The following is a 13,607-nucleotide window of genomic DNA, read 5'->3' on the forward strand; positions in this document are numbered from 1 at the left end:
GTAAGGATAAAACAGAGGAAGATGACCATGTAAGCCACCATGGGATTCTTGAAAGAAAGATGATATAAGTTTATCCCCATATTCCTAGTAATTGCTATTCATTTCAATGTGACTTGCACTAAATTCTAGCAAGCACCATTGAAATGAAACATACTGTTCTGCACTGGGCCTGAAGACTTGTAAAACAGCTTACAATACTGCAATTTTGGTTGAAATAGGTATTGTTACTGCTGACATTCTGAAAAATCTATTGGACTAACCTAATGAAAGTACTTGTTTTCCCTTGGTCTGGCATGAAATGAAAACTGGTGCATCAGAAAAGCAGAAGAGTAAATTCTTCATGTCAAAGAGTAAAGAGCTATAAGCGGGGAGCGAAAGGCAAGAGTTCTGGATACAGAACTGGAGATGCTACAAGTCACCTTATCCAATATTTTTGACCAGGAATGTTCTCTGGTGCATTCAAATGTTAGCATGTGTATTCTTAGGAGCTCTTGCAGTGATTAAAAAGTACTAAAACATACCAAATGTGGAGACAGTACATTTATTGAAACTTAGAATAGTAATAATATGAGCTGGGAATTAGAAACAGTTTCTGAAAGATAATGTGAAACCAGGCCCAAAGTTTGCAACCCTCAAAGCTAAGGCATCATTGCCTTATAAATCCAGAGGTGGTGGGAAAGAATTACTTTCAGAGAAAACACATCAATGAAATCCAAACAGATACTCACAGCTGAGTGTGTTTTGCTGTTTTAAAATTGATGCACCCTCTGAAACCACCAGCAATTAACCTCCCTTAAACAAGATTGCAGACATAACCATTTCTAGCCTTGTTTGTTCACAACTTTTAGCTGCTACTGAACACACTGGAGCAGAGCTTTAATGATATGCATCAGAGAAAATATTCCATTCTGGCCAAGAAAACCACATTTTATAATATACTAGTCTTCCCCAACCTGGAAACTTCCAGGTGTTCTAGATTTCAACTCCCATCAGCCCCAGTCAGTATGGGTAATGGTCAGGTATGCTGTTTTAGACTGCTGCTAGTAGTCTAAAATATCTAGAGGCCCCAGGTTAAGGAAGAACACACTACATGACTCCTTAAATTAATTTCAGGAGTGTTTTCAGAGCCATGAAAATACCCTGAAACTCTTTGCTGAACTCAAGAAACAGCAAAGCCTGGATTTAAGAATACCAACTCCAAGTGTTCCATTCAACTGCTATGATGCAGCAAACCAAGGCTAAATCTTATTGAATGAAAAGCACTCTGATGCGATCTACAGAAACACAATACTGCCACTTTAAAAGACTAGCCCCATGTAATTTTAAACTCAGAATCAGAGACTCAGGTCAGAATGTTATGCCTTCTGCTGTACAACACTGAATTGGAATACCTCTCTGAAGTCAACTTTAGTAGGGTCTATTCCCACACATTAGGCATCAAACCAATTCAGGACACGCTTAAGCTGGCCAGTTTTATACTGTTGACAGACATCTTTAAAATGTTCAGACAAGGTTTCCATAAATCTATGTAGATCTTATCAGCTCTTTTCATTTATCTATTCTCTAATCCAAATTTGCCTGATTCCATTTCCTGTCGTCTTTACATATGCTTTGAAAAGCTTTTTTTTAATTCTAGCAACATATGAAAATCTCATATCCCATAATGCAGTTTAAATACAATTTAAAGCATCCCAGAATCACGATTACTGTTCTAACATTCACATAGGCTTTTCCTTTCCAGCTCCTCATCTTCCCCAAATACCCAACTTTCCCCAAGACAGGTTGCTGCAGTGACCCTTCTTTTTGAAGGCACTCTCAAGAGTTCCCATGGGAGCACCTAGTCCCACCAGACTTCATAACACAGTCCCCTTGAACTTTTTCATGCCTAAGTAGCCATTATATTCTAATGACTGCATTTAGGTGCCAAGCACAGTAACAGAGCACCCCAATGGAAGTAGCGTGATCAAAGGCAGGCAGGCAGAGGTTAAGAAAGCTATGTTCCTACATCCTCCCTGCTCAGCAGAAAGGGCTGAACAAAGCTAGCAACTCTCCAAAGCCTTTTTTCTTCTTTTTGGAAATAATGGGTCTGCATTTGTCTTGACTCACCTGCTGGTAAGCAACCAAAAACCAAGATGGGGAGAAACTAGGAAAACTCCTTCGCTTATCTGACCATTATTGCTCATGGTCAGTGTTTATGCCTTCCTCATATAATTTCTGTGCCTTTTCCCTCCTTTCAAACCTTCTCTGCCTCCATTTAGAGGGAAGCAATTTCCACCAGAGCCAGACACTTAAAAGAATAAGCTGACAGAACCCAGCCTCCATTACAACTTCTGCTATAATCCTTTCTTTTGTCCACCTTAGAAAAATAAAATCAACACTAAGAACATATAACTTATTTTAAATTATTTTAAAATGTCTTTAAGAGAAAGACTGTGACAATTTAAATAGCCCTGTGCTGTCTCCAGATGGTTTGTGACCTTCAACAGCTCACAAGTTAAGGTCAGTCTGATAGGAAACATATCCCCATCTTTTTTCAGTAGGACCAGAAGGGAGTAGGGGAAGCACATGGAGAAAGATGGGCATACCTTTTCACAGCTTCAAGGGCTCCACATTCTCATACCAATAATAAAAAACATTTTAAAAAGGGGAAAGGGCATTCACACAAGGCAGTGGAGAACACTATGAGCAACCTGCCCTTGGCAGAGAACAGCCCAAACTCAGTAGTTAAAAATGGTGATCACTTGGGGAGTGGAGGCAAGGGAGGGGGAGGTTCCGAGGGCAGTGGGGGTGGCCGTGGCTTATCCACACTTGCAGTAGCCCTGGGGTTCAAGTATTCACCATATGAGTGTACAAAGTCAAAGGAGGCTGGCTGAGTGGGTTGCATGCCCTGTGCACTGAGGAGGGAGTGCAGCATGTTCACTGTATCCTGGTAGTCAATTGCCTGGTTCATGTTATGCCCATTGGCCCCTGTAGTGCTCTTGTCCAGTTTTCCGTGAGCCCCCCTGGCTTTACTGCCCTGGGTGAAAGATAAACCAGCTCCATCTAAGCTGTGTCCCGGATGCTGAGGGAAGGGAAATGGCCCCTTTGAACTTTTACTTATTTTTGACTGGTGTTCATGTGCTACAGTTGAAGCCTCCTCAGAAAGTGGTCTCTTGCGGGAAGAACAAGTTGGGATATAGCCAACTTTATGGGATGCAATGCCACTCTGGTTACCATGCTTGGAGTCCCCTGGTCGTTTGGTGCTGGCAACAGGTTGTGCATGTGAATGTTTGTGAGAGTGGTGGTTGTGATGGTGGTGATGGTTAGAAGTGTGGACCTTGTGTTTTTCTTTGTGCTCCCCCCGGTTCTTGGTGCTACTTTCATCAGTCAGACTGTGACGCTCCAAGGGTGTAGGCACCTTGATGCGCATTTTTATTTCCTCTTGCTTGATAGAAGAAACAGCAGGTTTTTCTGCAGGTGCAGGCAGCCGCACTTTGAGGGCAGACGATGGTTTATCAGCCTTTTCAACGGGAGGCCGTTCAGAACCATCAGGGTTGCCACCCAAAGGTATTTTCAGGATAATAGGAGATGGGTTATTCTCTTGTTGCACATCCCTTTCTCGCTGCTGCTGCACAAGCAAGTTCTGAGCAGCATAGGCATACTGAGAGCGAACGTTAGCCTCCATGTTCTCCAGCTGGCGTTTCTGTGCAGCCAGTTCCTCAGCATGTTTCGCTCGGTACTCTTTTAATGACACTTTTGCCAACGGTACATTTTTAATGCTCTGTTTAGAGAAGGAGCCACTGCTGCTGTCATGATGTGGATGATCCGCACTGGCAGAAATGTCATTAGCTCTGTGGCTGACTTCTGGTTTATGTGCCGGGTGCTGAGCCATCCAGTTGTCTGACATATCGGTATTGTCTAGGTCTCCTGGAGAGTTTCCTGCTGTAGCTGGAAGTGAAGCCATGGCTCCTGCAGTTGAGGACGTAGACATACTCATCAACCCTGCAATGGTTGTGTCAGATGCGCTTCTGGAGATCATGCTGAGAATTGTCTGTTCTGAGAGGCAGTCATCATCACCTTGCTCATCAGTCTTTGACTTCTTGGCTGCTTGGCAAGCCTAAAACAAAACAAAATATAATGTAGTGTGCTAGATTCTTCTCCTGCTCAGCCTGGGCAGGGCTCAGTCACCTGTAGCACTTTAACTTCCATCATCCTTCTGCACTGGCCTTGCTACAAAACAGTGGTTACAAGTTGCCCACGCCACCTTAAGCTATACAGACATGCAGCTGTCCTGTTGCAAGTGTTACTTCATTCTCAATATTGTTTTTAATTCAAAAATTTAAGCCTACAGCAAAGTACAATATATTCAAGTACAATATATTGAAGTATATTGCACTTCAATAACATACAACTGGTGGCCACTAGATTAGGGCAGTTCTCACAATAATTGATGCTGCCATTGCAGAAACTTCCCTTAATGAGAATAAAAGGTCCTCTGTCACCTTACCTGGCTTCCATTTAGATTATGGATCCAAATCAGTGTACCATTTTTTACCTAAAACACTGTATGGCTTAGGATCTTAATAACTAAAGCAGGGATGGGGAACCTGCGGTCCTCTAGATGTGTGCTGCACAACTTGCATAATCCCTGGGCTGGAGCTGATTAGAGTCCAAAATCTGGAAAACTACAAAGCCTCTAGCCCTAACAGGACACTTTTTCCTTCTGTATCTATCTGTTCCTTAAGCTCATCAGCAGAGGCCCTCCTCTTTTGGCAGTGGCCTCCCATGCTCTACAAGGAGAGGCTGCCCTGTACTGGTTTATTGCCCACTTTAATGCCCTTTGTTGTATTCTTAGTCTCACGGAACTTGTTATCATTTTATTCTTAGTCTTTTGTCTTTTCATGATTGTTATTGACTGCTTCCTTCAGTTTTAGCTCATTTATCAAGTTGACTTTTACCGAAGTTGGTATTTGTTTTCTTCAATGTTGGGATGTGATATCATTTTAATGGTTATCTTGTGTTTAATTTTGTTTTATTTGGTTTTGCGTGTTGCTTAATGGAATGTATTTCATAATATATAAATGAGAGTTTCTTGGCTTTTTCAATATTCCAAGTAGATTGTTTTCAAAAACAATCTTTAAAGGCATGGTTTTCAATAGCACTAACAGCAGTTTAAAGAAATGAACACTAGGTTCAAGCAACAATTCAAACAGGTCAGCTTTCTGTCTGACAAGACAGCCTATCCCAAACAATTCCCATGAACATAGAAATATATTCATCTAAAGATCAATCCACCACTTCAATTCTTTATCACAGAAGTTAAGAGATTTCTACTTAAAAAGCAGTTCACTTGATTATGATTATTGTTCTGTGTCAGTTAACAAAGTTAAGTGCACAGTTTTGCCAGTTCACACTGAAAGTGTACAGTCCAGCTTACCCGCCAATTCCTGATTCGTTTCAGCCGGTTTGGAGTTTTCTCAAGGATCTGCAGGAATTCGTGGGTTAGTTCTGTAAAAGAAGCACAAGAACACCAGGTAGTAAGAGGCACAGCGTTACGGAACAAGGTCGGGAGGATGTTTTAATTTCCGCACTTGCCAGCAAGAGACGGAGCAGTCTCAGGAATAAAAGCACTGGCTCAAGTTATAAAATGTATCCCACTTAAATTCTTTCTATTCTTTATTTCCATGCTGAATACCTTGGTGAGAAAGGCCCTTAGAAGAAAGATACTCAGTTAATGAAGTACCTCTTTACTGCACATGGGAACATATTTGACCTTGCTCCAAACTTACCATCCAAGAGTTCCAGAGTTACAGTGCCATCAACGTACTCCCACCAGTGCTTCCCGTCCGTGGAGACTGGGATCTCCCAGTTGGACCACTTACAGGCCAAGTGGATGCAGACGCAGGCCACAACGGGAGGGGTGTACTGCAGGCTGAAGGTGGTTAGGTGAAGGCTGACATCACCAGCAGGGAGAGAGAAACAGAAAGCTGTAAGCTCCCAAGCCTGAACGGCAGCAGCACACACAACCGCCCGCTGGACAGACACTGCAAGAAGTGAGCATCCCTCAGCTTTAAAATCTGTTATAATCCTGCATGTTCAAGTCTGCCATGCTTGAACTATTGTTTCAGCTTTTTCAAACGAGGTTTTCCAGGAGCTCCTGTCAGCCTGGAGCTCCAGGACCCCCATATGACCTACACAACAAGCAAGGGAAACATTTTGCATGCTGTACTAACACCAAACATAGGAAGAGTGAGCTGGATTATGCAATAGCATCTGGGCATAATCTCAGTAAGTTTGGGAAATTTGGTTCCTTCAAAGGAATTTATTTTACCTGGTCAGAGACCTCCTGTTATGTCAATGTGATCACTGACAGCTATAAAATCTACATTAGACACAAAAGCTTGCACTCCACCAAACCTTAAGACAAATTATAGCTCCCTTTAAATTTTGGCTCATCCTCTAATGCCAGTTGTCCAACACAGCAAAGAAGCTTGTATGACAAGAGCCTATTAAGGAACTGGGTCAAGAAACTTTGCATGACAAAGATGCTAGTGCGAAGACATGGCTTTACTCTACTTGTGGTAAGCTTATATTCCAATCAACTATTCCCTGGAGATGCATGCAGTGCTATGTAGGGCTTTGTAAATGGTGGCTGCTGGGCAAAAAGCTGTCCTCGTGAGGCTGTGCTTGCAGCTCTCTCCCTCCCACCAGTCAACAGAGGTGAAAGAGGGTTATGGAGGGAGCAGCAGGGGATGTGGCAATGAGACTTACAAAAGACCTATTTTGGAGGATGAAGCCTCAAGCCTGTTCTACTTCCATCCACTCTTCTAAAAGAAATTAGCCTCCAGCAGAACCAGTTGATGAACAGGATGCATAACCTGCATCATAAATAGCAGCCACAGCTATATGCTGCTCTAAGGAAATTCAAATAAGCAAGTTTGTCTTTTATTTCTGCATTTTTAATTTTTTCCATAATTCAGTGAGTAAAGGGCAAGGAATTTGAGAATTCAAGCCCTATCAATTGGTCAGTGGAAGGCCTAACTTAAGGTTACATCAGACAGAACCTTTATTATTAAACATCTGTAAATTATTTTTAACAATTATTCATCATGATGCCGAATGCTGCAGATGTAAAATTCCCTTCAGTTCTATATAAAGTACAAAGTAAAAATAGTTAAAGATTTGCTTCACCAGACACTAAGACAAAGCTAGGTTGCACTAATGTATTTAAGTAAAAGATATGGAACTCAGCAGTGGTTGCTAGAACCAATCTAGGCACAAAAAAATTATAAAAGTGAATGCTGCAACAAGGTTCGAAGTCATAAAGAGAATACTATTTCTGGAGAATTCAAGATAAGAAAAAAGCCACTCAAAGCAACAATTCTGATTAAAATTCTAGTTTATTCTTCCAAAAGCACCCTTAATTCCTTTCAACTCAAAAGTGTCTGTTAACTTCTAGATAGAACCATGCCATCTAGTTCTTAGCACAGTTGCTTTACCTGTGCTTATATAGCAGGCTTATATAGAAAGTGAGAATTGCTTTTCAGTGACCAAAAAGGGAAACTTTACAAAATATATTTTTTTCTTTGCTACAAGCAACTAGTACTATTGTGAACTTATTTACAAGGGTATTTTAGCTCCTGTTTCGAAACCCAAACATACTTTGTTCTATTGAGAACAAAGCCTCATTTTATTCCAGGGTAAGAAATCTACTTCTCTGTTATCCAAGTACACATTTTGAATATGATCTATTTTCTGTGTTAAGATTCTTTAGGGGTGATTTTTTTTTAAAAGATGTCCAATGCATGGAATCTTTCTCCTTGGGGAAATGTCTGCTACAATGGTCAAGAATCTCATTCCCAGATAAAAATAAGAGATAAGACTGAGTCTTCAACATCTACCTGTTGGTAGCCATGAAGTAAGAAGTCTGTGCCAGATCCTTGCTGGCTGAAAAAGAAAGAGACATTCAGAGGTTAGACTTGCCAAACATCCCTTTTTGCATTCAAGTGTTTCTGCTGGGAGTAACAACAGTTAAGCAATGTAGTATCATACAGATTATGAGTTTACTTTGATTTTGTGTATACTCATCTGTAAAAAATGCCTTCTTTAGTATTTTCTTTTTGAGACTATTTATCCATCTCTTTACCACTATATTAGGCCAAGAAAAGTGGAGACATCATAATGCAATAACACCCCTTCCCACCTTATTTACTTCCTTTAACATGAATTTCCAAAGCACACTTGAAGCAGCATATCCTTGGGGACAACTGGTCAGCTAGAAAACAAAGCCATCTGGAAACAAACAGAATCATAGCCATGCTAGATATCACTTACCTCGAACCAGCTGTGTGCATTTCACCACATGAGTGTGAGGATGATCTATGGTGATTTCAAACCCTGGAAAAAACACAGAACAGTTAAGACTGTGGATAGAAGATGCTTGCATTTCTACATACCACACATGCCTCTGGTTCCTGGGAGGCAAGGCAGATAGCTCATCCTTCCCCTTCCCATTAAAGAGCACGCTCTTTACTCAGGTGAAAGCAGGACATCTTCCTAGGCTCAAATGTATGAGTTATCCAGCATTAAAAAATGACATGTTGTTTCTGAAGCAACTATATTCCATGCTGAAAAGATCACACTGAAATATAGTCAAACATTCTAAGTAAAGAAATATCCTACATTAAGATAACAGGAAGAGAAAATTCTAGTATCTGCTTGGAGTTTATCCTGTCACTTTAAAAATGTTTTTCTCTTAAAGCAACAGATGTTAACTTAGTTTAAACTTTATATTCTTCAGCTCAGGTTGTGTATCTCCAGGAAAAACAACCCAAATGCTTAAGCAAGCTTCATTGTCGGGTTAAACAGTAACTGTTACAGACACAAAGTTAGTTATGCAGGTTATATCTTTATAGTATTTTGTTAAAAGTTTGGATTAATCTGTTTGTCCTGTGTTATAATTCAAATTAATTTCCTTAATGGCTGAAATCCATGTGAATAGTTTGCATGTAACTGGGAGGATTAGAAATATATATTATTTATAGTGGTATGTATATGTAAGACAAGTGACTAAAGATGTAAGAAAGTTGAAATCTAAGATGTTAAAAGTCTGTAACAGTTAAGAGGTAGCAAAAGCTCAGTGCCACCAGCAATTCATATTAATTAGCCTGGATACCCATTTCCAGTCCTGTGTTAGCAAGCTGATTATACAATTAAAACACTGGGTTGTCAAGTTGCTAGGTTTCAATCCAGAGTACAATGCTTGGAACCTGATCAATATAAATCCTGTTAAGGAGAAAAACCCAAACAATTTTGCACATTCATATCTGTTCATAAACACAAGCATATCAATATAATCACCCTGAACAAAACATATAAAACAAATTATAAAATAGCTATTGTGACAAGGTTTGTCGCCTGGACTGATGCTCTCCCACATTGGCGAGCTGTGCCTCTGCCCTCCAGCTGTGAAGAAGACTGGGATTAGACTCTCCACTCTGCGGAACTTTGCTGGGTCTGAGATTCATGAAGCAGCCCGTCCGCTTGGAAAAACTTACCCAGGGTCTGCAGTATTATGCTCTCTAGAATGACCAGGTCTTGGGCTTGTTGCAGGTAAGCCTGGGGTTGAGAGGACAGGCAGGTTACTTGTGATGAGGCACTCTGTATCAAGCCTGCATATTTTTAACACTCTCTTGGGGAGGCAAAAAAATTAAGGGGGAACCTTTATCCTATTCCGTGCTGGAGAGAACTGGCAAAAGCATCCCATTCTCTGAAAAAAATTTTTTGCTGTTTTTGCTCTAGAGAAGCTGCTGTTGACTCCAAATTGGCTTCAACTGCCAGGAAGTGCACACTAAAAATGGTCCTTTCCTCCAATTTTTTAGCTTCAGGATAAAACTTCCCCCTTGTTGGCAAGGTTAGATGTGCTGGTCCTGTCAGGAAGGGCTGTGGTGAAACAGTGTGCTTAACAATCCTCCTGTTTGAATGGCAGGGACAGGATTATATTTCAAACATCATTTTATGTGTCACCATAAGAGGGTGATCCTGGCAGGCAATGTCCACTCCTTAATGCAAACAGTGCTACACACCTGACTTTCATTTGTAATGCTCTAGCAGGAACATATAGCACAGATAAGCATTTTGGACTGCAAAAACTGATAGCTTTCTGTACTATGCACCAGCAAAATTCAAAAGCTAATTACTACTGTTCTAGAATTGAGTCACATAGTTGAACAAAGCAGTAGCACTCCAGATCCAAAGGAGCATGAGGAAATTGCACTGCCAGGATTTGTTTTTTCCCTCCCTCACTTGATGAGCACTCCACATGGTCTGCAGATTTTTAGCTACTTACCTCATTCCGTGTATCAGGAGGTGCCTCTTGAGGATGCAGACATGCATGAGCAACCTTGATGACATGTTCCAGCTTTCGAGGTTGCTCCTCCACCTTGGCTGCCAGGAAAAGAGCAGCTGGTGCTACAGACTTAAGAAAGAAAAGATATATGGCTATTCCATCCTCCAAACAACAGCAAGTATTATTGGTCTCACATGTCCAACAAAGTTACCCTGATGACACACATTCTTAGAACTGAACAAATACACTATTTGACTCAATATTCACAAGGTGCATTTCACACATGAACAGGTTGATTTGACAAGGCCTCCTCAACCTGCTTAAACCTCTACTCATAGTGTACAACCTCAACCCCAACCCCATTTTACAATTTGAAAACTAAACAACATTGGATTGTCAATGCTAAGCTGACAATATATTTTCAAGTCCTTCATTTTAAATGTCATGTACAAAAAAAGGACAACTCTATGCAGAATGTAGGTTTCTGGGAAATTTAGACTTTCTCAAAGATACACAGCTCTGGTATTTGTGGGCATAGGAAAAAATGGAAATAATATCCACAGAAGGGTGAAGATATGTGCAAACTCCCATTACTCTCCACAGATTCTATGAAAACCTCATTAATACAATCAGAGTAAATTAACAAAAATACACAGTCTCTACAAGGAATTAAGAGCACAAGTTTTCCTGGAGCATAATACTGCTGATCCTTAAAGGATAAGCACAGATTTGCAATCAATCTAAGGTCTAACTTGATTCACACCTAATCAAGGAACAGAAATTAGGACTCTGTAAATTGGGAATAAGCAATAAACAGTTTCTAGGGAAAGGGCCTTCTCAGCTGTGGTGCCCATGAGTTAAAATGTGTTCCTTTGGGAAGCTTGCCTAGCCCTGTCCTCCTCTTTAGGGACCAGATCAAAATGGAATCCTTTCAGCAACCATTTGACCTAAGTGAGAATTAAAACATTCCTCTTCCATGTATTTTCACCAATAACAGTGAAAAGTAGGATGAATTCTTTTAATTAAAAATTATCAACTTCACAACAACAATGCACTCTTTAACCAGATGTCCGTAAAAATTATTGCATACTACATTTTCAACAGACTTCCACTATAGTACCTTGCACACACCCTCTTTCCCTTGACCTGCTCACAGAAAGAACATGTATCTATTCTCAATTCCAACAGAGAAGCTAAAATAGGTAAAGTGATACTTACATTTCGATGAAACTGGGTAAAAGACTGAACCATGTAAAACCGATGCATATAGACAATAGCAGTGTTGATAGTGAGTTGAGAACTAGTGGCTCATAGTTAAGGAAAAAGCAGTTTTGAAGTTTCTAATTTAAAAATACTAATCTATCTGCAAAAGTATAGGTTTTAACACATTGCCATGCATGTTCTAATCTTCTAAACCAGTATTTGTTTTTGAATGTGCATACATCATTGTATGCAGAATGTTGCCTTATTGAAAATTGTCCAAGAAATTCAATTTCTATAAAATCTAATTCAGACTTGGGCTGCAATCCAGTTCACCCTTATCTGGGAATACACCCCACTGAGCATAGATTATAGTATTAAAGACTTTGGTTTAAAGCCACATACAAATATTTAGGTCAGTCTCCCTATGCAAAGTACATCCAGTAGGCAAAGATTCACTGACATTTGTTTAGCGATAACCACAATCAATATCAAAGCTTAAAGGAACTTGGTGGTGTATTACCTAAAAATATGGGGCACAAGAAATACCAATATTAATGTGCTCAAATAGAAGAAATGCACAAAAGTCAGTGATGGTTCACCTCTCCAAGGTTTGTCTTTTTGCCCAGCTTATCTACATTTACAGCAGCCCTAGGGTTCAAGTATTTTACTAAAAATGATCCCCCTAAAATTTTGGTGCTCTTTCCAATTTCACCAGGATATAGAATCATGAACCTAATCATAAAAGTCTACCAACAAACAGATTTGTATTCTTATTATTATTCAAAAACTGGCTTCTCTACGTTGTAAACACTGGGCCTTGCCATCCGTTAAAGTTCTAACTTGAGTTCCCCAGATTTCAAGCGTAATCTTCTTTCCCACGAACACAGCAGTTTCGCCTCAATCACCTCCACAGCATGAGAGCAGCGCCCCATAACCCACACGTGCTTCGGACTCCAGCACTGCCTTCCGAAGTCGAGTCGCAGTCTTCACAGGAAGCGGCCTAACAAGGCGCCCCAGCCTTACACCAATTACTAAACATTTCAGGGCCCTGGTCTTAGTACCACTTCTCACCTCACCTCCAGCAGGTTATTTTGCTGGTTAGCCTAAAAGCTGTTTACTTAACCCTCAGCTGGGCCTAATTTGTCTAACCAAAGCCTACTCCCTCCGCCCTGTTCAACTCAACACCGGCTTGAGCCGCGGCCTACTCTTCGCACGGATACACATTAAGGCGTTGGCCCATATCCTGGAGCAGGTTAGCTGCCTGCTGCCGGTACGACAATTCCTTGTCCGGGTCGAGCCCGGCGCGGCGGGAAGGGCTCCGCGCCAGCTGTTCCCGGCTGAAGTACCAGCGCCTTCCTCCTGCCGCCGCAGCCGCCGCGCCACACACCGCCATGATGGCCGCCGTCGCCGTCGACAACGACGCATGCGCGTGTGAAAGCACGCAGCACGCACCGGCCTGAGATCACGTGATCTTGGCCTCTGGCGCGTACTTCCTTTTCCTTTCCCGCTGGAAGCGCTTATGGGAAAGTCAATCTAGATTGAGAACTTCCGGTGTTCGCTTGAAGGCTACTACCTTCCGGGTGCGTCGCTCTAGCATAGCTATCTTTATGGTGAGAGTCTCTTAGGTCCCAAAAGGCGGTAACGGTAAAGACATTAAGAAGGCACATCGCAGATGTTGCGGTACAACAGCAAGCCATTTTTTTCTCTGTTTTCTAGTCCTTGCTTTGCTAAACATCAGTCCTGACGTGCAAGCTTGCTTGCTTGCTATTTTGGGACGTCTTGCTGGGTCTCACTACGGTATTGCCAGACTGTGGATTTTGACGTTTAGCTTTCGATTAGATCGAGACATCTCCAGGTTAGGGCTCAGTCCTCTGTACGTTTGGACAGGAAAAAAGAGTAAGCCAGTACAGGACGTCGCCCTAACGCATATAAAGAGTAATAAAGCCGGCAGGTGATTGTAATAGATTGAACGCTACCTTAGGGTGGGTTTGCAGGAGAGATAGTAACAAACTACCAGGCACTAGATAAGCCCGTTAATACATCGTACTATATGTATTAATTGGGTTGCTCGATACCA

The 13,607-nt window shown here is 41.3% G+C and overlaps 1 protein-coding gene across 2 annotated transcripts; it reads right to left on the minus strand.

Moving 5' to 3' along the window:
* Nucleotides 1-525: 525 nt before the first annotated feature.
* Nucleotides 526-12,944, minus strand: CCNT1 (cyclin T1). Of its 2 annotated transcripts, XM_044421889.1 has the most exons (9): nt 12,751-12,944; nt 11,546-11,627; nt 10,328-10,456; nt 9,537-9,597; nt 8,314-8,376; nt 7,881-7,926; nt 5,769-5,932; nt 5,417-5,487; nt 526-4,096 (listed from the first exon to the last, which is right to left on the minus strand). In XM_044421889.1, exons 1-9 carry the CDS (start codon nt 12,921-12,923, stop codon nt 2,738-2,740), a joined length of 2,148 nt encoding a protein of 715 aa, XP_044277824.1. In that variant the 5' UTR covers nt 12,924-12,944; the 3' UTR covers nt 526-2,737. The 2 variants fall into 2 exon arrangements, with proteins under 2 accessions (XP_044277824.1, XP_044277825.1); XM_044421890.1 differs by lacking the exon at nt 5,769-5,932 and having other exon boundaries at nt 3,958-4,096.
* Between the last annotated feature and the right edge of the window lie 663 nt (nt 12,945-13,607).

This window comes from Varanus komodoensis, unplaced genomic scaffold (assembly GCF_004798865.1).
Source record: "Varanus komodoensis strain SLA01 unplaced genomic scaffold, ASM479886v1 scaffold12, whole genome shotgun sequence".
NCBI lineage: Eukaryota > Metazoa > Chordata > Lepidosauria > Squamata > Varanidae > Varanus > Varanus komodoensis.

Bases quoted from the DNA above. Each gene is read 5' to 3' on its own strand.
- CCNT1 (XM_044421889.1), bottom strand. From the start codon at position 12,923: ATGGCGGTGTGTGGCGCGGCGGCTGCGGCGGCAGGAGGAAGGCGCTGG. The intron at 10,457-11,545 runs GTAAGTATCACT...TTCTTTCTTAAG, and splicing joins TTACCCAGTTTCATCGAAAT to TCTGTAGCACCAGCTGCTCT. The intron at 5,933-7,880 runs GTAGATGTTGAA...TGGTGATGTCAG, and splicing joins TACTTCATGGCTACCAACAG to CCTTCACCTAACCACCTTCA.